At 44.3% G+C, this 22,531-nt stretch overlaps 1 protein-coding gene across 1 annotated transcript; it reads right to left on the bottom strand.

Moving 5' to 3' along the window:
• Window positions 1–4,303: 4,303 nt before the first annotated feature.
• On the bottom strand, window positions 4,304–18,249 carry akap12b (A kinase (PRKA) anchor protein 12b). Its single transcript, XM_084149550.1, has 3 exons — window positions 17,991–18,249; window positions 6,879–11,453; window positions 4,304–5,267 (listed from the first exon to the last, which is right to left on the bottom strand). Exons 1-2 carry the CDS (start codon window positions 18,013–18,015, stop codon window positions 6,883–6,885), a joined length of 4,596 nt encoding a protein of 1,531 aa, XP_084005676.1. The 5' UTR covers window positions 18,016–18,249; the 3' UTR covers window positions 4,304–5,267; window positions 6,879–6,882.
• Window positions 18,250–22,531: the final 4,282 nt, after the last annotated feature.

Genomic DNA, 22,531 nt, shown 5'->3' with positions numbered 1-22,531 from the left:
GAAAACTTGGGTCTGTAATGTTGGTTCTGCATTCAATTAAAATCCAGAGTTTTACTCCATATGTTTCTAGTTAATAGCTCACAACAGTCTCAAGAGCTAAAACATTCATGATTTACAGAGCTGTTCACCATTTTAACTGGCTTGTTCCATGACAACTTGGCCCAGGCAAGTTACACTAGATAGAACAGTGGGACTGAAGTGTAAAGGCTCCAGTGCACTCAAAAATGTGCATTTCCTGTGTTTTTTATATCCACAGTATGAGGTTGGAATAATAATTGCGAAAACTATGATAATGCTATTTTAGTGTTTGAAAAGACCACTTGAAATTTCAGCCTGTTTTGGTGGGATGGAGTTTTGGTCACCAGGCAGTAAATTAGTTAATAGACCAATAACAAAGAGAGTTCCAAACCTCTCTGCCAATAACAGCTAGTTTTCAGTTTTCCCCTCCTCACTCAGACCACTCCCAGACAGTCCTAGCTAAATTCTGCTTGAGAAATTGCTCTTTGCTAAGAAGCTGTTTTTGTTTCTTTTTGACCATTGTAATTGAAAACAATCACAGTAAGGTGCTTAATTGTTTGCCAGAAATGATTTGTTATTGAGATAAAAACGGCTGCATCGGACCTTTAACTGATATTTGTCCATGTTTTGAAAAAGCTGTAACAAAGTACTCATCCGTACTACAGATGCCCAAAAAAATTGTTTGCCATAAGTAAGCCAGTTTATTCTGTGATCTTTCAAACATTTAAACATCTTGAGGATCATATGCAATGGTGTCTTGCCAATATTACTTCAGCAAGATGTTTCCTGACATCCTCACCTTGGATGTTGGCCCTCCTGTAGCTCAGTTGGTAGAGCATGGCGCTTGCAACGCATGGGTTGTGGGTTCATTTCCCACGGGGGGGGCAGTATGAAAAATGTATGTACTCACTAATTGTTAGTAGCTCTGGATAAGAGCGTCTCCTAAATTACTAAAATGTCAATTGGATCACTAAAAATGACATGAGGATCATGTGCAATGGTGTCTTGCCAATATTACTTCAGCAATATGTTTCCTGACATCCTCACCTTGGACATGAGGATCATATGCAATGGTGTCTTGCCAATATTACTTCAGCAAGATGTTTCCTGACATCCTCACCTTGGACATCATTCTCTCCAAATATTTTTACAGTATGTACAGTGAGGGAAAAAAGTATTTGATCCCCTGCTGATTTTGTATGTTTGCCCACTGACAAAGAAATGATCAGTCTATAATTTTAATGGTAGGTTTATTTGAACAGTGAGAGACAGAATAACAACAAAAAAATCCAGAAAAACGCATGTCAAAAATGTTATAAATTGATTTGCATTTTAATGAGGGAAATAAGTATTTGACCCCTCTGCAAAACATGACTTAGTACTTGGTGGCAAAACATCTCAGGAGAGATTTTGTCCCACTCCTCTTTGCAGATCTTCTCCAAGTCATTAAGGTTTCGAGGCTGATGTTTGGCAACTCGAACCTTCAGCTCCCTCCACAGATTTTCTATGGGATTAAGGTCTGGAGACTGGCTACGCCACTCCAGGACCTTAATGTGCTTCTTCTTGAGCCACTCCTTTGTTGCCTTGGCCGTGTGTTTTGGGTCATTGTCATGCTGGAATACCCATCCACGACCCATTTTCAATGCCCTGGCTGAGGGAAGGAGGTTCTCACCCAAGATTTGACGGTACATGGCCCCGTCCATCGTCCCTTTGATGCAGTGAAGTTGTCCTGTCCCTTTAGCAGAAAAACACCCCCAAAGCATAATGTTTCCACCTCCATGTTTGACGGTGGGGATGGTGTTCTTGGGGTCATAGGCAGCATTCCTCCTCCTCCAAACACGGCGAGTTGAGTTGATGCCAAAGAGCTCGATTTTGGTCTCATTTGACCACAACACTTTCACCCAGTTCTCCTCTGAATCATTCAGATGTTCATTGGAAAACTTCAGACGGCCCTGTATATGTGCTTTCTTGAGCAGGGGGACCTTGCGGGCGTAGTGTGTTACCAATTGTTTTCTTGGTGACTATGGTCCCAGCTGACTTGAGATCATTGACAAGATCCTCCTGTGTAGTTCTGGGCTGATTCCTCACCGTTCTCATGATCATTGCAACTCCACGAGGTGAGATCTTGCATGGAGCCCCAGGCCGAGGGAGATTAATAATATAATAATATGCCATTTAGCAGACGCTTTTATCCAAAGCGACTTACAGTCATGTGTGCATACATTTTTACGTATGGGTGGTCCCGGGGATCGAACCCACTACCCTGGCGTTACAAGCGCCATGCTCTACCAATTGAGCTACAGAGTTCTTTTGTGTTTCTTCCATTTGCGAATAATCGCACCAACTGTTGTCACCTTCTCACCAAGCTGCTTGGCGATGGTCTTGTAGCCCATTCCAGCCTTGTGTAGGTCTACAATCTTGTCCCTGACATCCTTGGAGAGCTCTTTGGTCTTGGCCATGGTGGAGAGTTTGGAATCTGATTGATTGATTGCTTCTGTGGACATGTGTCTTTAATACAGGTAATAAACTGAGATTAGGAGCACTCCCTTTAAGAGTGTGCTCCTAATCTCAGCTCGCTACCTGTATAAAAGACACCTGGGAGCCAGAAATCTTTCTGATTGAGAGGGGGTCAAATACTTATTTCCCTCATTAAAATGCAAATCAATTTATAACATTTTTGACATGCCGTTATTCTGGATTTTTTTGTTTGTTATTCTGTCTCTCACTGTTCAAATAAACCTACCATTAAAATTATAGACTGATCATTTCTTTGTCAGTGGGCAAACATACAAAATCAGCAGGGGATCAAATACTTTTTTCCCTCACTGTAGGTATCGGTTTCATGTGTGATATTTAATACACTAAATGTAGTTCAGAACCAGATAGAAACACACGGAAACTCAGGTACACATTTTTAAAATGCTAGCTTTATTTTTGAATGAAATATAGACAGGTTTCTGTATCTGTACTATTAACAGCTTGGAAAATGTAAAAGACAGAATTAAGTCCATGCTACAGATACATTATATTCTTAATGCTTATAGGTTATTATTACAATATGATTTGTTAAGTACATAGGTATACAATTTGTACAAATGTTACCAGGTTCACAGTTAGATTGTGTTACAAAAAGCTTGGGAGGATTGAAGGTGGAGGGGTATCCAAACCAAATGCAGTAGAATAAGCAGTGAACACAATATATGTTTTTTTATTTTATTTTTTATACTATTTTACATAAAACAAACATTATGGATGTGTGTGACAAATCTACAGTAGAGTCAAAGTAAAGTTAAACAGTGACCAGATATAGTGGTCTAGGCTTCTAGGATTTCTCTCGTGTCTCATTGGTCAGTCAGCTTTGTGAGGTGTAAAGCCTAGAGCTATACTGTCAATCATCATTTTGACATCTGAGTGATAAATAGGAAGCACTCCATTCTCACAGTATGTGCCCACAGTAGAATTGGCTTATCTAGCCACTCTAACTGATCCCAAAACCAGCATTTGAAATGTCATTGGTAAATAAAAGATTACTTGAAGATAAGTAAATCAGGCTGACCCAGAATCAGGCATTTGAGACAAATGAGATCTCATGGTCTAATTTCTTCCTGCTGATGTTATATCATGTTAGCAACCATGGATAACCTACCCTAAGTCAATTTGGCTTGGCTACATATAAACATCAAAATAAGATTTTCGTTTGTCTGGTACCATGTGATTTATGATTGAGTAGTTTGTGCCGTCTAAAAACCTCACTGGTGCCAAATCTGTGTCCCCTGCCTTGCAGCAGAGTCTTATAATTTACTGTACTGTCACACGTTACAACATGAAATGCATGTGTGTGTGTGTGGAATGTATTTTACAGCGAACAATGTTAATTAAAAAATGTAATGAAATGCAAACATTTCCAACATAAACATAAAATAACAGCACTCACCAGTGGGAAAGGTAACATATATGGACTGAGAGACGTGATATAGTCTGTATCGGCAGCAGAGGGCGCCAAATAACTGGTGTACATTCCAAACTACCGTACACTCCTCCCTGCGAGCTTACACTGTACACCAGAGATGGATGGATAGATCTCCATTTCAAGAGAGCAAGCAATTACACATATTTTGAAGTGCTACACACAACGTTAACAGAAGTCATACACTTGAAAATACAAGACAATCTAACATTGTGAGATATATGTTACTCTCCCCATGCAAGTGTATGTCCATCATAGTACGCTGCATATTAATAATTCAGTGTCACCAAATACCTCTCTCACATTATCAAACCAGGCTGAGATAATAGTGTTTTATTGTATTTTTACACGATAATCAAAGGCATACTTATTTCAGAAAGTAACAATACTTTTTTTCACAGTCAGTCAGGCAGTAAAGTATGCTTTATCTACAGTAGGAGCTGAAAATATATTGTCAGGCTGAAAGGTGAAGGGAAGTACAGTGTGACAGAGAACATGTCAAAGCTTAAAGTTTGTAAGATTGTTGCACTTCTATTGGCTTTCACCTCACTCCCTTTCTATTCACATTAAGTCATCGTCTGCAATGCAATCAATGATATCGGGCACTGCCATTGAAATCACATACTGTATGTACCATGGTTTAGTTAGAATTTCTGCTAAATCCAGACATTATCTTTGAATCTAAGTCTTACATATGTATGAGAAAATGGGTCACATATTCCATACAAAAAAAGTAAAGGAGGGGGGAATGAGCGAATACGCATAAGATATAAATACAATATACAAGATAATAATCCTCCAACTCTGAGACCACACACACACTCACTCTTAACTCTTGCACACACACACACACACACACACACCACACTCTCCACGGGACAGCAGACTCCCAAGCCACAGCAAGGGCGATGGAAGGTCGTCAAAACAGCAAAAGTACATCACATTGATTACAAGCCAGATGGGAAGCTTCAAAGGTGCGGGACTGAGGCTTAGTTTGTGTGTGTGTGTAGGGAGATTGATGCTTCACCTCTGGAGGGCCAGTGGGGTGGGGATGCCACCTCTGTGTGACGGGCTGGTGCTGCAGGACAGGGGCAGGGGGGAAGGAGAGAGGGGTGGAGTTGTCGCTCAGTCACTCAGTCGCTCTGGGCAGGGTGGGGTGGAGCTCAGTCTCAGTGTGTCTCCACAGAGCATCCTCTTGCTCTCTCTCTCGCTCACTTTCTCACTATCACTCACTTCCTGATCAGGACAGTCTGTCTCCCAGCCAACCATCTTGCATCTACAGCTGCGGTAGAGAGAAATAAATGTTATTAGTAAATGGGTACCATTATCCAATTTGTAAGTCGCTCTGGATAAGAGTGTCTGCTAAATGACTTAAATGTGAAAATGTAAAATTATCCTTGGAAACTGGTCTCCAACCTGTGGATAACAATTAGGAAATTACTTGAGTTATTTAGATAACTTCATTGATGATTTTTTTCTTCTAATGGATCATTCTAATAAGATATTACACTTACATGAATCTGAGTAGTTTGAAACAGGAGAACTCAATACCTCTGAGTGGAAAATGCTTTTTGGGATGTTGTAGACTGCAGTACTGCTGACTCAGAACCCCCTACATGTCCCTCTCCCTCTCCCTCTATCATTTATACCTCTCTCTCTTTCTTTCTCTGCTCCACTTTCCCCTCTCTTCCTCCCTCCCCACCTCTCTGTCTGCTCCGTCATCCCTTTCTCTTGGTTTGTTTTTATGACTCAGCATGCTCAGTGGGACTGCTGCTGCGCCAATGCTGCTTTCAGCCTGTTGTAATTCACTGAGCTTTCTGCTCTCCTTTGCTGCAGTGCTGCTTATTAAACATATAACAGGGCCACGCCCTATGCTCAAACTCCCCCAATTCCTGGACTAGAACTAGAGATGATAACAGTGTTTACCAGCTACTAGTATGTTGAACAATTACATACAGTTTATTCCCAATGTGCTATTATAGTTAACAGAATAAAACATGAGCTCTATCACATAGGTAGCCTAGCGCAAGTGAGCTGGGAACCGGGTTGCTGGTATCAAATCCTAGATGCCATTGGCTGCCATTGTGCCCTTGAGCAAAGCACTTAACTCCCCCACAACAACTGCTGCATGGGCGCCCAGTGAAGCAGTTCCAACCGCTCCCAATGTTAATGTATGTGTGTCTTTCGGAGGGGTTAGGATAAAGCGGAAGTCAAATTTCGGTTGGACCTTGTGTACAATTGACGAATACAGTGATCTTAATCTTAAAAACATGTAGGCTACTCTGACATGTTTGCTTGACTCCATATTGAGTTTGTGATGAAGGGAGAAAGGGAGGAGAGGAGGGGGGAGGATTCATAATCAGTCTGTCAGCACAAGTTCATCTGCCCCTCACACACCGCTTCCCTTTATAGACCCCGGCCTACAAACTAGGGGTCAACCACGGCATTCTTGCTTTGATATCAAAGGTCCCCTGGTTACTTGTACCTCGAACAAAAGCTTTTTCATCTGGTCAGCCGGAAAATCTCCCCCCTCCCCCCTGATAAAAGTAGTGCCCCTTGATGTTTAAAAAAGCCACCATGAGAAGATTGTTTGATACGCTGACAAAGGAATTCTGTAAAAAAAAAAAAAATTTAATCATGCTAGTTGAATATAATAACCTTAATAACATGTCTAGAATTGGTACCTTTGGTCAAATACTAGGAACCGCTTTCTTTCACTTTCTTGTGTTAGACAAGGAAGACGGTATGATCAGATGTCTTTAAAATATGTAGCATGACTAACATTAATTAAATGCATTTAATTGTGGGGAAATATCTTTGGGACTCTTTGACATATAAACATCAACTCATTACTTAATCCTAAACAGGTCTTTGTATAAGATAGACTGCTCACCTGCTCACGATGCAGCTGTGAGCTCTGTGGAGGAGACAGGTTCGATCTCCCTCACCGCCTCCTCGATCACCTCGATCACCTGCGCCATCATCTCCACACGCTTCACTGACGCCGCCTTCTCTGCCGCTGCCCCTGCCTCCGCTGGTCTGGCAACTGTCACAGCCATGGCGACAGCAACCTCCTCCTCCACGATGTTAGCAGGGGCCTCTTGGCTGGCAGCCACAGCCGGGGTGTCTGGTGTCGGTTCAGGGGCTGGCGTGTCTTTTTTAGCCAGGGCTTCCTTTGTCTCTGGTGCGGTAACAATGGCATCGATTTCCACCACCTCCTCCATCTGGATTTCCTCTGCTTCCTTCTCTTCAACGATCTGTGCCGCCTGATTGACCACCTGTGCTGTATGTGGGACCACAACCTCAACAGTCGTCTCCTCTGGCTGGGCTGGGGCTTTGGGGGTCTCTGTGGGCGCCTCTGGGACTGGGGTCTCTTCTGTCACCACCGCTGCTTCTGACTTCTCATCAGCTGTCTCTGGAGCGGGAACCTCTGCTATCACTTCCTGAACCAGCTTGATTACCTCAGCTTGTAGAACTTCCTGAACCTCTACTGCCTCTACGTTGCTCTTTACCTCTTTGATCACCTCCTCTGCCTTTCCATCTGTCTCACCCTCTATCTGTTCCACCTTTGCTACAACTTCAACCTCTACAACTTTCTCCTCACTTACGTTGACCTCAACTGCTTGCTTTAATTCCACTTCCTGTTTTATCTCCTCTACTTCCTCTTTGACAACATCCTCCGCCTCCTTGGTAACCTCTTCCATGATAATCTCTGTGATTTCAACTATGACTGGAACTGTCTCAATGACCTGGACGGCCTCATGGACTTCCTTTGGTGGTTTTTCAGCCTTGGCTTGTGCCTCTGGAGCAGCAGGCTCCTCTGCTGGAGTTTCTGGTGCTGGTGCTTTAACTTGGACTATAAGAGTTTCAGCAATGACAGGTTTCTCCTCTGCTACTTGTTCAATCTCTTCCTCTATTGTTGCTACTGCCTGGACTGGTAGTGTGTCTTCAGGTGTGATGGTGGCAGCGACGGAGGCAGGCGCTTCGGGTTCAGTCTCTGCTTCAGACACTTTCTCCACAGCGTTCAGGATGACCACCTGAGCAATGACCAAGCCTGTCTCCTCCATGGCCTCTGCCTCCTTCGTCTCCTCGGCCTCTGTAACGCCAACCTCAGTCACTTTCACTTGGATTTGGTCATTGCCAGCAGGCTCTGCAACTGCCACTGAGACCGTTTCCACCGGCATTGCCTCCGGGACCTCCACTTGCTGGGTTTTCACGGACTTGGACATGATGAGGCACACAGACTCCTTGACAATGGTGAACTCTTCAGCAGGGGCTACAACAGCAATGGTTGCCTCGCACACCTCAGTAATTGTGGCCTGATCGACGTCAGTTAGCGAGGTAGCCATTTCACTTGCGACGGGCTCATTCACCTCCTCTACAGGAGCGATCGCTTTGATGGCAGCTGTCTCTTCCACCTCCATCTCCTCACTTTTGACCTCAACGACAGGTGCCTCAGAGATCTCCACAATGTCACCGGCAATGGATTCTTCGACAGTTGGTGCGATGGGGTCTACCAGCTCCACTCTGGGGGTGTTCTCAGTCACTACAGGGGCCTCGATGATTTCAGCCTCCGTCTGGATATCATTGATCATGGCAACCTTTTCAACTTCAGGCTCTTTACCCTCAGTGGCTATCTCAGGCTCTGGGATGTCTTCAATAGTCTTCTCTAGGGGAGTCTCCAGGAATGTGCTTTCGACCTGCTCTACTTGAGCCTCAAACACTGGGTCTTCAGTAGCATCAGCTGCCTCAGTTGGATCAGCCTTATCCTCCACTGGCAGCTCAGCAGACAGAGCATAGCTGATCTCAGCTAGACACTCCACGGTGGGAATAACAGGCTTCTCCACCGCCACCTTGGCGATCTCCTTGGTGCCCAGGCCAGTGCAGATGGCGGTGGCCTCAGTTTCTATATGCACCATCAAGACAACCTTTGATTCGCTCTCAGTGAACTCGATCGGCGGTGTGGGCTCTGGGATGGACGCAGCTTCCTCCAGTCGGACCTCTGTGATTTCTACGGAAGTCAGACTTGGGAGCTCATTGACCAGCTCCACAGCCTCCTGCAGGACCTGCAGAGACTCTGGCTCAGTCTCATAGAGCACAGGGGTGGTTTCTCCAGACATGGCTGGGATCATCTCTGCAGTCACCTCGGCAACAGACAGCTCTGGCTTCTGCTCCAGGCATGTGACCGCCTCTGAAGTCTGCTCTACAATGTCCTCGGCGAGGGTGGTGTCAGCAGACTTGGGGGTGGCGGCACCCTCTTCTGGGATGTCGCTCAGCTGATCATGTGGAATCTCCTGGAGGTTTTCCACAACCGCCGTCGCTGAGATCCAAGAGGGGGATCTCTCTTCGGTGGATGATTGAGCTTGAGTGATTGGTGCTGCCTCCTTAGCATCCACTGTCTCCACTGTCATCTCAAATTCAGCCTCTTCTTTAGTCTTGGCATGCTCGTTGTCGTACTCTGAGAGAGGGACCACGGCTGGTGTGTCAGAGTCTTCCTCGCCAGACCCCAGATCGGAGGAAAGCTGCTTCTTCTTTCTGCGTCCAGGGATGAGTTTCCTCAGAGAGAAAGAGGAATCTTCTTTTGGGATTTCACTGTCTGAGACAACCGGTTCGGCACCGGACTCATCTGTCTTGTCCTCGGCTTTGGGCTTCTTCCTATGGGTTACGAGACGCTTGAGAGTATCCCAGGGGGACTCTCCCGCGGCAGGGCTAGTGGATGGTTCGGGGGACGACACCGTGTTTTCCTGATCTGCCTCTCTGGAGCTGCCGAGAGGAGACTCTGCGGTCTTAGCCTGCTCTTCTCCAGCTTGTGGCGCCTCCTCTTCAATTTTGGTCTCCTCATCTTCAGAGTCAGAGGTCTTCCTGGTCCTTTTCTTATTGCCGCCCATACACATAAGGGCCTCCCAGGAGACAGAGGTGTCCATCTTCATCCTTTTGGACTCCTCGGTGCTGCCCTCCAGCTTTTCAGTGGCTTCGGTTTTTGGGTCCTCCTCAGTGGGTTCCGGCTCCTTCTCTTTCTCTTTCTCCACAAATACGGCGCTCTCAGTGGAAGATAGGGTGGCCGACTTGGCTTTCTCACCAGTTGCCTCGTCCTCACTCTCAGAGGGCCTCTTGACGCGTTTCTTGGGCGTCACCAGCTTCTTGAAGGAGGACCAGGGCATGATACCATCTTTCTTCTTCCCTTCGTCTGAGCTGGTTACCTCCCCATCAGCCTCTTGGCTGGCCTCAGCTTGGGCGGCTTCCACCCCGAGGGCATGTTCACCAGACTCCTCTGGAGACGAGGCCCCACTGTCAGGTTTCTGGACCTCTGCTGAATCTGTGGAGGTCTGGAGTTCAGCCGCCTGTTCCCCAGATTCAGTCAGCTTGGACTCCGCGTCTTTCTTATCTTTCTTCTGTTTCTTGGTAGAGAGCTTCTTCAGGCCGGCCCCAGTGAAGAGCTTTTTCAGTGGGCTTCCCTGGGCCTTGACCTTTTCCTGGGATGAGAGCAGCTCAGCCTCGGTGGTGACCTTGACTGGGGCATTGTCTGCTTCCACAGCCTCTTCAACTTTCTCTTCCGCTGGTTTTGCATTGTCAGAAATACAGACTTCTGACGTTTCCACTACAACCTCGGCTTGGACCTCCTCTTTGATCTCTTCGACAGGTGCTTCCGCTGTCTCAGTTTCTGGGGAAGACTCAGGCTTAGCCTCCTCTGGTGTTGTCACTGGTTCCACCTCCTTCACCTCTCCCTCCACCACTTCCTTTGCTTTCTCTCCATCCTCCTCCACCACAGCCTCTGCTGTTTTCTCTCCCTCCTTTATCTCCTCCTCGGCAGCTTTCTCTTTTGGTTCCTCCTCTTTGGGCTTCTTGATGCTTGCCTTCTTGCGCAGGTTGAAGAAGATTCCCTGTGTAAAGAACCTTCTGAAGGGGGACTGAGTTGACTCCTGGCCAGGTGGGTTAGTTGCAGCTGGGTCCTCAGGCTCTTTCTCTGTAGCTCCCTCCTCAGCTCCATCTGTGGCCTCTTCTCTGATTACCTCTGCAGCCTTTCCATCCACAGACTCAGATGGGACATCCACTGGAGTGGCGTCAATGTCAATGATGGCGGTCTCTGGCTCAGTTGCCTTCTCCTCCTCAGATTTGACCTCCTCCTCTGCATTGGTGGCTTCCTCCTTAGTTTCCTCAGACCCGCTGGTCTCTCCTTCCTCCATGTCTTTGTCCTTCACCGTCAGCAGCTGCACCGGGTCCGTCTTCTCATTCTTGTCCTTCTTCACAGTGAACTTGAAGCCGACGAACTTAAAGATCTTTTTGAAGCCCACCTCGTTGGCCTCGCCTGATTTCTCCTCGACCTCCTTCTCCTCGGCAGCGGTGATGTTGTTTACGTCAGGTGACTCATTCTCATCCTTCTCTCCGTTCACCTGAGGGGGCACCTCGGCCTGGAGGGAGTCCATTGTCTCAGGAACCTCCTCCTTCTGAGACACGGACACGCCATCAACTGTAATGACAGAGAGATAAAAAGTCATGTTTTGGTTGAGGTAATATACACATTCCCACAAACAACAACCAATAGACACTCATTCTCTCACACAGGCACATAGGGGGAGCCATACCAGAGACAAGACTGTATCAGGGCAAATGGAAAATTGAGAAAAATTTTAAAAGATCACAAACTCACATAATGAATCTAAAATGGCATCTTCAACATCTGAAGATAACCTAAACCACATCGCAAAAGCAATAGCTGACCCCCTGAGTGGATTTAATCAAGCTGTGTGCAAGGGCCAGAAATAAAAACGTTTTATCGTTGACGCCACTCAACAACAAGCCCTGAAGGAGTCTTTGCAGAGTGTGTTTCACAATGAAAGCAATTCCATTGCCAACGTTTGGACAAAGATCCAGTCCCAAAATAAAGAAAGCTTACAGGCAAGAGTATACAGATGTAGGATCTTAATTTGATCACTCTTTTGTTGCTGAGAATCTTCCTGCAAAGAAGGAAATGCAAACGTATAGTGTATTTTAGTTTTAATAAGGCTTCTACGGTTTGTAATTTCCACTTTGACATTTCAGACTTGATTTGCCCTGACGAAAAATGTATCAACCCCTACAAAAATGGCCATTAATTATAATCCACATAATAATTCACATTTCCTGTTGCTGCAGGATAAGCAAACTGGCTCAAATTAAGATCCTAAATCTATATTGCAAACCCCTCAGCTGTGTTGCTTTTTCCAAAACTATAGCTATGACTTTATCCACTCTCATGCATCTACTGAAAGACGTAGTTGCTCTGTTTGACAAAAAGAAGATGCATCTGTTGAACAAGTGACAGGTGAGATAAACAGAACACACACACACTGCCTGAAATTCCTGCCATGTCTATCTGTGCTTTGACAGGAGTGGGCTGGGGTTGGGCTTAGTTCACAGGCTTTGTAGACCCCTGAGTCCCCCTTTCCTCTGACATCCCCCTACAGCAGGGGAAATCTCACATCTGGTGCTGGGAGTCTTTTCTCTGGGGGTCCTCAGCCTACCCTAGAACTCTCAAAACAAATTCCCAGCATTTTTTATACATGGATATCAATTTACCTAGAAACACACAGTTGTTTAACCAGGCAAACATACATGCTCATATCCTCATAGTGACCCCCTCCCTCTCTCCTCTGACTGCCAGATCAAAACACACCATGCACACGTTTCCACACACACACCCACATTTCCACACATGCAATACTCCCATAAAACAACAGTATGAGTTTACAGTTCAATATTCATAATTTTCCCTCTGACAACTTCAACTGACAGTCTGGCTAATGTAAATTTTTATTGCATGTCTGAAGATAATTCAAATCTGATAATCCTATCTTTTTTGAGCCAACTAATGAATAATCTTGCTCATAAATTTCTCTTAGAGAATGAAACAATGTGAGAAAAACAAGGTAAGTTTAAAGTTTAAAGGAAACTTTAAACAAAGACACAAGCCGTTGGAGCATAATGTTTCACATTAAATTCAACATGAATGATACATATCCTTAAAAACACTTATATTTTAAGGAGAGATATGTAAGGCTGTTTTTGCCTCCTTAACAAATCTACCAAATTTGCATTCCATTCATAAAAATAGTGCACTAGCAGTGAAGATAATGCTACTCTTGTCTCATACATGAATAAGATACAGTTCTGGGGTTTGGCCATCCGAGTTTATCTCTTTAATCTGTTCACTTCCTGTTGTTACATTACAGCGGTGGAGCTTCACATGTTGGTCTTCATTCATGGACTAAAAAAACAACTTTGACCAACAGAACCACTAGCGTAAAAAAACATTCACCAAATATCACATCAACTCAGTCTAAATCTGTGTAATATACATTAAGCTCATTTGGGGCTTTTGTGAGAGTGAGGCTTACAACATTTATTTTGGACATATGGATTTGACGTGAGGAATGTGAGCTATGCGAGTCACCCGGGGTTAGGGTGAAATTATTTTAGAATGCTGTAAATATAAACTGGTCTACAGCAGCCATCCACTTCCCATTCAAAAATACTATTTTTGTATCAATACTTGGTTTCAGCTGTATGTGGTATATGTTACTATGGGCCTATCCCCCACTAAATCCCATTAAATCCATCTCCAGATACCCCCCACCCCAACAAAAAATCCCTCTAACCTGAATTCCATCACATACAGCTAAAGGAAGACTGCATTGTGTGTTTTCTACCCCCACCCCACCCCACCCCACCCCACCCTTCCCATCCACCCCCAAACACACATTGAGACGCTCACAATAGGCTTCCAACCTCTCCCGCCACAGAATGTTAAGGGTGGGGGTCCAACTCTCCAATTGTCCACCAAAACAACTTCAATAAACATCATAGAGGGAGAGAGAGAACAGGAGAGTTAGAAGTGTGTAAATCTGGAAAACACAAAACCAAGGACTCTACAGAAAAACAGGGAGGCATAAGACCTCTACTCAATTCACCCCAAGGACTCTGGGAAAACTACACTGAAGACATTTTATTGGAGTCAGTCTCTCACGATGGCCTTGGACTAAAGGTGTCTGCATGCTTCCCATCCGAAACAGTTTGGAATAGTTTGTCCGTATATTATGACACATTTGTGCGTAATTTTTGTTTGTTTTGGTATTTGGCAAGGTTTTTTGGGCTGATCGTGCACACAAAAAAATGTCTTGAGGCAAGCCGAAGTTCAAATCCGAAGTCTACGTCCCTTTGTCGGTCATTGGTCAACAGTAGGGATTCTTCAATGAAGTGTCTGTTGTCATTCAACGATAAACAACTCGTTTTCATGCATATCTTTTCACTTGAGAAATACTGCACCAAACATCTTAGTCAAATTGCGCGACTAAGATCTCCTCGTGAGTGGCGCAGTGGTCTAAGGCACTGCATCGCAGTGCTAACTGTGCCACTAGAGATCCTGGTTCGAATCCAGGCTCTGTCGCAGCCGGCCGCGACCGGGAGACTCATGGGCGGCGCACAATTGGCCCAGCGTCGTCCAGGGTAGGGGAGGGAATGGCTGGCAGGGATGTAGCTCTGTCGATAGAGCATGGCGTTTGCAATGCCAGGGTTGTGGGTTTGATTCCCACGGGGGGCAAGTATAAAAAAAAAAATGTATTCACTAACTGTAAGTCGCTCTGGATAAGAGCGTCTGCTAAATGACGTAAATGTAGATTTCTTAAATTATTTTAGATTAATTCTGGCTACGGTGTCTCAAGATGGACAAACAGTACTATTGACGCTTTTTTCTCGTTTTTCAAGCGAAGGTCTTTTAATAATATGCCATTTAGCAGAAGCTTTTATCCAAAGCGACTTACAGTCATGCGTGCATACATTTTTGATCGAACCCACTACCTTGGCGTTACAAGCGCCGTGCTCTACCAGCTGAGCTACAGAGGACCACATACTCGTTCGGTTCTAGTTCGGCTAGGCGCCAGCCGAACCGATGCATGCAGAAGCCTTAAAGGCGTCACACGCTTCTCAGCCGAAACAGTTCGGAACAGTTTTTGCATGTATTATGACGACATTTTGGTTTTCGGCAAGGTTTTTTTTGTCTGTTCGTGCACACAAAAAAATGTCTCGAGGCAAGCCGAAGTTCAGGAGCCGAAGTCTACGCCCCTTCGTCGATCATTGGGGATTCTTCAATTAAGTGTTTGTTATCATTCAACAATAGACGACTCGTTTTCATGTACATTTTTCACTTGAGAAATATTGCACCAAACATCTTAGTTAGATGTAAAATTGCGCGACTAATATCTCCTCGGCAAAAAACATCAAAATTAATGACACATTTCTTGAGTTATCTTAGATTAATTCTGGCTACGGAGTCTCAAGATGGACAAACAGTACTATATCCCGTCTTTTAAGGGAGTATGCGAGCACACTCGTTCGGTTCGCCTAACCGAGTCCAGCTAGGCGCCAGCCGAACCGAAGCATGCGGAAGCCTTAAGGGGGTTGAGGGGGAGGCATGGGTAAATAATGGGGTTGTAGATGGGAATGGGAGGGGGGGCTGGAGAGCTCTCTCTCACATAGCTGTTATTGTTAGGGCAGTTGTTACATTGTCATGCCCATACCATTGTTAGGCAATGTCAAGACCATAAACAACATGCAAACAAACCCTCCCCCTGATGTAAGGCCCATGTGATCTTTTCAACACATATTTAGAAATACAGTTTACAGCTATATCTCAGTCCTAAACCACTGTAAATGGATATAATTATATTGGTCAGCCATATGAATAAACAAAGATGTTTCTCTCCAAGACATAATTATACTGTAAACAGAGTCAGTCCTTAGTGGGGCTGTACTAAGCCATGTGTATCTATGGCGATAATAAAACACAGGAACCATGATGATTTAACAGAGTACCGGCGTCTTCAGGCCTGTTTGATCTTTGTTTTACAGACAACTTTTTACAGGCATAGCACCATTAACAGGGTCGCTCCTACGGCTGGTTAGGGAAGAGAGGAGTGAGGGGTTATTAGAGTACAGAGGGTGAGGTGGAATGGGTGAGGGTCAGTTCTGACTGGTACTAGAGGAAAGTGAGGGCCCGGGGCTAGGAGTAGGCGGGGGGTGAGTGTAGACGGGTGAGGAGAGAGAAGAGGGGGTGAGGGTAGAGGAGGAGAGAGAAGAAGGGGTGAGGGTAGAGGAGGAGAGAGAAGAGGGGGTGAGGGTAGAATGCTGCCTGAGGGCCCAGTCAGAGGGTGTTACAGATCTCTGACACACTTAAATGCCTTATTCTGTTAGCTAGCTGTGTGTGTGTGTTAAGACTATGCACAGATTCAATTCCATGTCGACTGAGGCCACCGTCACTTGTAAATCTATCATTATTCCCTAGCGTCTCCAAAGGGGGGAGGGGGGGGGGTGCTTGGGGGTGTCAGTGGCGGCTTTTGGGGGAGGTGGTGTCAGTTGGGTGGCGTCCTGCTATTCTATCCAGACTGTATTTGCAAACTTTGCCAAACAAACATATGCAAATCCCTGCTCTAATTACTGTAGTCTGCTGTGGGAAACAAAGTGAACAAAAAGAGTCAGTTAAACAGAAAGAACCCCCATGAAGACTGGCCTAGCCTACCCCTCCCCTCCTCCATCTCTTCTCCTCTCTCTCCCACTGTTATAGGTGTGGCCCCACTGTCTCGGAGGGCTTCTCTCCAGCCGCTAGAGGTCACAATCAGCACTGGGAACAAACAACCGTTATCCAATCATTTGGCCTCTTCCATTATCTGATCCATCCAAAGACAACAGTTTATGACTATATATGAGCTCACACCCTAAGGATACAACTCAACTAATCCTATATAGTCCATTAGTTACACGTATAAATAGAGAGCAGGCATATCACTATATAAGCACTGATAATTTCTGGCATTCCCTATTCTGATGAAGAGCCAACCTATGCTCTCACACATAAAGCAGAGAATAGCAACCAAGCCCCTTTAAACCATCACTCTGAGTTATACAGGTTATAGAAGAACTACTCTCTCTCTCTCTCTGCATAATCAATCCCATACGTCCCCCACCCTTCCCAACCCCCCCCCCCTACCCATTCTCAGTGGCCAAGCAGTATCACCCCACTGGGAGAAGAGATCCATTTTAAACTAATTGAAATACTTCACAAGAAAGAGGGTGTGTGGGGCTGGGGCTCTATGAACCAGATCAGACCTTGGCTTAAAACCAGCTTTGAAGCATTTGTACCTAAATATATTCAAATATTTATATCTGGCAGTGTCGAAGTGTGAAATTCCTGTTTCACAGTGGACGCTACTAGGCAGTTTTAATGATCTATGGAATGTATACATTAGGAGGTTCAGGGAAGCAGGGCTGGCAGAGCTAGAGTATCGTATACCATGAATGGTCTTGGCTACAACTGTAGTAGAGTTACATCAGCGAGAGGGGAATACACTCTCTAGGAATTACCCACAGCCCAGTCGCCAATCTGAAACAGATACCAATACCAATCTAATGGTTACATCATGAGTGATAAATGGAAATACCCAAGTGTCTGAGTGAGCCAAGTTCACAAAGTATTTGCATACTTCCAAAGCACTTACTTTTGAGAAATGCACACAAAGTTGGGAAAAACAATTATAAAAACTAAACAATGCTGCTTTTTTAGCCCAAACATAAGAGTTAAAATCAAAGTCTGTGACCATGTAGTTAGTTAAAGAGACCAGGCGAGGACAGCCTCAACCCACAATACCAACCACACCCTCAAGACAACAATGCCCCTGGCTACAGTTGGTTGACTAAGGAGAAACTAGGGTTTAACCCCTTTATGTTATGCTAATTACATTACTAAATAACTATCTGAAAGGGACTGTAAAACATTATACCACTACTTAAACAGCATGGAGTCTCCCTAATAAAAACTAAAAAGTTCATTAAAGTTTCTCAGTCATCATATCTGTCAATTGGGATGAAAGTTCACCTTGCATCAATTTAAAGTAAGTTAAACAACATTCAGCTCAACTTCTCAATGACATTTGGTACAGTGAGATCATAACTGAACAGGAAATACGTTTAATCTTACCTGTGAGAGTTATCGTTCCAAGCATTTGTATAACTTTTTTTATTTAATTGTTTACAAACGGAGTGAATAAATAATACTCTTCAAGAACTGCGGTTGTAAAAAAAAAAATGTTTCAGTTTATCTCTCCCTCTTTCTCTCACACACAGTAAAGTCTGTGGGGTTTTAGTTTCTAACTCTGTTCCCTCCTAAGTCTGAGAGCAGGAGCAGTCTCTCTCTCTTCTCTAGAGCGTCTCTGTTAGTCTGAGGGGAGAAGCTGGAGCTACACATACATTTCAACAGATGCTCCTGACCGACACACATGTCATGTAAGGACCACCCCCATCTCCCCTTCCTCCCCCGTTGCTCTCTTTTCTTCAGCTGTTCTGAATGATTTTGTCTTTTCCTCCTCTCTCCTCCCCTCCCTCCCTTCAGCGGCCATCCAGAATGACAGAGCTTGTCATGTGATCTTTCAGGGAAGCGTACCCTCCCCACCCAATCGCTCCTCTCTCCCCGTTACACCCCCCTCCTCCCCACCTCATTGTGTGTGTTCAGAGCCCATGCAGCCTGGAAGTCCTGCTTAGGTAAGGAGTGTAGGGGGAGAGGGGTATAGGGGGGTGTAGCTCTGGGTAATGCCTTATTAAAGACAGATCTCTATGGAAGGGGGTATTTCTACAACACCCCTCACCCCTTTCTCCCCCATTCACTCTCTCCCCCTGCGCCCTTAGTACACAGTTCCCCCAGACTTTAGAAAAGCTAATGGAAATCCATCTGAGGCCCCTCTCTTTGCACTCACTCCCTCCCTCCCTCTGGAGAGTCGACGTCTCACTGCTCCATATCTATGTCACCAGTCATGAAGGAATGTTGACAGAGTCATGCCGCTGAGGCAGTTCAGAGGCCTCAAACTCTTTGGAGTTCCTTGCGAAGGAAGGTTACTATATTAGCAATGGAAGGAAGTCGTATGGAGTCAATGAGCCTTAACAACAACTTACAGACACCAGCACCACAAATATACTTTATTATTGATCCCTACACTTCCAAACAATGACCATGAATGCAGTCCATTTGAGGTTGTTTCAGCCAGTTTGTTTAGAGGAACTAAATAATTGCGGAGGTTGACCACAAGTTGCTGCCTGTCCCTATGAATGTTAATGGCCCATTCTCATTAAAGGCAAGTAGGTAACACAGAGTAGACCATTTAATTCAGCTTTTGTCTGTGGGTTTGTGTGGAGACTTTGAGGAATGCTGCTAATTCTTCAGGTAAATACTGGCATATCAGATTCCTCAAACCTCCACATTGTCCCGGCAGAATGTGTGAATTCCATGTGGAAGTTCCCAAATGGGTGCTATAACATCTCTAATCGAGTAGTGTCTGAATTGAATACCCCCCAATGCATATGAGGACAATACCGCACAAGAAAACAGTCAAATGTCATGTCTGACCCTTCAGAAGCAATAGTTAGCCAGAAACGAACAATAAAACAATCAACATTAACCTCTACGGAATCAAGTGTCCCGGGATGGTTGCGCTAATGTGCACTAATGTGATTAGCATGACTGTTGTAAGTAACAGCAAACTTTCCAGGACATAGACATGTCTTATATGGCCAGAAAGCAAAAATTATTGTTAATCTAACTGCACTGTCCAATTTACAGTAGCTATAACAGTGAAAAAATACCATGCTATTGTTTGAGGAGAGTGCACAACAACAAAAAACTTATCATGGCAACTGGTTTGATACATTCACCTCTGAAGGTAAATAATGTACTTAGATTCAGTAATCTTGCTCTGATTTGTCATCCTAAGGGTCCCAGAGATAAAATGTAGCATAGTTTTGTTTGATAAAATCAATTTTTATATTCAAATGTAGGAACTGGGTTCTACAGTTCGAACCCCTGCTGTCTCTTGCTTCACACCCACCCCGCCCAGCCATCTAGATGTGTGAAAGTTAGTGTATAAGCTAATGATCCATCATGTACGACATTCCTGGGAGTGTGTAAACTTCCATTTTGTATTACCATATCATTTTTGTATGTTCTCTATTGTTATGAACTTGAAAATGTATCAATTGACCAATGCGGCACATTTGGGCAGACTTGATACAAAATAGTCCAGTATTGCAATGCTTCACTGGATCAATCTGAAACGTTGCACACACACTGCTGCCATCTAGTGGCCGACATCTAAATTGCGCCTAAACTGCAATATTATATTGTCTCTTGCATATCAAAGATGATGGAACAAAAAAACACCTGTTTTTTTGTTTGTATTATCTTTTACCAGATCTAATGTGTTATATTCTCCTACATTAATTTCACATTTCCACAAACTTCAAAGTGTTTCCTTTCAAATGGTATCAAGAATATGCATATCCTTGCTTCAGGTCTCCCGAGTGGCGCAGTGGTCTAATCCAGGCTCTGTCGTAGCCGGCCGCAACCGGGAGACCCATGGGGCGGTGTACAATTGGCCCAGCGTTGTCCAGGGTAGGGGAGAGAATGGCCGGCAGGGATGTAGCTCAGTTGGTAGAACATGGCGTTTGCAACGCCAGGGTTGTGGGTCCGATTCCCATGGGGGGCCAGTATGAAAAATATAAAAATAATGTATGCACTCATTAACTGTAAGTCGCTCTGGATAAGAGCGTCTGCTAAATGACTCAAATGTCAAATGTAAATGTAGGTCCTGAGCTACAGGCACATAGATTTGGTTATGTTATTTTAGGTGAAAATTGAAAAAAAGGGTCAGATCCTTAAGAGGTTATAATAAAACAATCAACATTAAAATTAATTATTGCTGTGTGATTTATTAGTGAGCGTATACTTTGAACTCAAAATCAGAGGCCACACTCTTTTCTAATACTACAAATAAGATGGTTAAGAGCAGTAAATCAAAACACTAGATACACAGACCAGACCTCAGACGTATCAGAGGAACAGAAGAGTTGCTGCAGTGCAAAATACACACAGGGTCAAGCAGAAGCCTATGAAAAAGTCAAACTCAATTAGAAACAATTCATATTTTTTTCACATCGTTCAACACTTCCTGTTAGTCATTCACTTGAGGGAGAAATTATATTATGGAAAGAAATGGTTCTCATCCGAGAGGGGTGATGGGTGAGAGGAACGCCGAGGGGGGAGGGAGACACTGACCCTATCACAGATCTTTCTCTATTTTGGAGAGGTACAGGGATAGCCTTTCTCAGTGAAAACAGCCTGAAGGTTAACCACAGCTTACTACTGTAACAACTCTCTTATAGTAATTTAACTGAAGTACAAGAGCAACATGTTAAGTAAAAGTCATTGTTAAGTTTTTTTACATAATCATAAACATACTTGCGAAGACTAATGTACCACATAAAACATGCAGTCAGGAAAATGTAGATAAAGAGGAGTCTCTCAATGAATGATGTTACCATTGAGTAACTAGAGTTTACACACAGCTATACCCACTGTTATTAAATCAGTGGTGCCAACATTCATTCACCACTAATGTGGCTGTGATGACACACCACTGTGGCCCTCACTCCTCTAGTGTCTTACTACGGTATTATAGTAGTGTTAATATGCTGAGTGGACAGTGAGTCAGGGAGAAAGGAATGTTACTATGTGTGATGATGAGAAGAATACCTCGGATGGGGCGGGTCATCCTGTACCTCTTCCTTTCCCCCGGTACGGACCGGTGCTTCCGCTCTCTCTGTGTGAGTCATCATCACCGTCACATTCCTCGACTTCCATACATACTCACACACTCACACACTCACGCATAGATGAATTGGATAGAGCTTAGTGTAATATAGTGTAGCATTAGGAATCCATTCAATTACATTACATAGCTTAGCCATTTTATTATGTTGTCTAGATGACTGGGTTGGTTGGAGTATGAAGATGAAAACACGAAGCCTGTGGGTTCAACCCTCCTCGGAACGACGATGTGTGTTGTGTTTACTGGGCAAAAGCGTCAATATAATTACAATATCATTACAGTAAGCCTATGGCATTTTCATAGCATTGCTATAACAAACCACATTAAATAGTCGTTACATAATGACTGCTAAAGAAATGACATGTAGTTGCTGAGCCGTAGATCACCAAAACATAGATATCTTGGCTCCACCAAGGCTGATACCAGTGACACCCCATGTATCTCCAGCATAAAAAAACAAGCCTTAAAGTCCTCCTCCAGTCTCCTTTTCACCTCATGTAACACCTGATTTACTTAACAAAAGGTACATCTCAATAGGTGGTCTATGTCAGACAAGACATGGCACAAGTAGGGGTGGGGGGGAGAGGGGGCTTTCCTCTTTTGTTGTCTATTGCTACTCTATTGTTCCTCAAGCAAGGGAGGAGGCTGATGACATCACAATTGACCATCAGACCAACTCCTTGACAGTCCTACTCCTTGAAGTTTGCAGTTGTGTCTAAAAATACTATTTTGTTCAAAACATATTTTTTTACCCTTTAGTGTGTGCACGTCACTGTAATTATACTTGGAATATCGCTTTTCAGCAGTAAAAGTAAAAAAATTGCTGGAGGACGTCTTTAAGTTAATGCTGGAACGTTGAGGTAGG

Source organism: Coregonus lavaretus (genome assembly GCF_964263955.1).
Source record: "Coregonus lavaretus genome assembly, chromosome: 31".
NCBI lineage: Eukaryota > Metazoa > Chordata > Actinopteri > Salmoniformes > Salmonidae > Coregonus > Coregonus lavaretus.
The sequence above is the reverse complement of the archived record's forward strand: the minus strand, read 5'-3'. Positions and strand labels throughout refer to the sequence as shown.

Excerpts from the sequence above, each read along its gene's own strand:
- akap12b (XM_084149550.1), bottom strand. The coding sequence starts at position 18,015 with ATGCTTGGAACGATAACTCTCACAG. Across the intron at positions 11,454-17,990 it reads TGGAACGATAACTCTCACAG|TTGATGGCGTGTCCGTGTCT; the intron begins GTAAGATTAAAC and ends CTGTCATTACAG.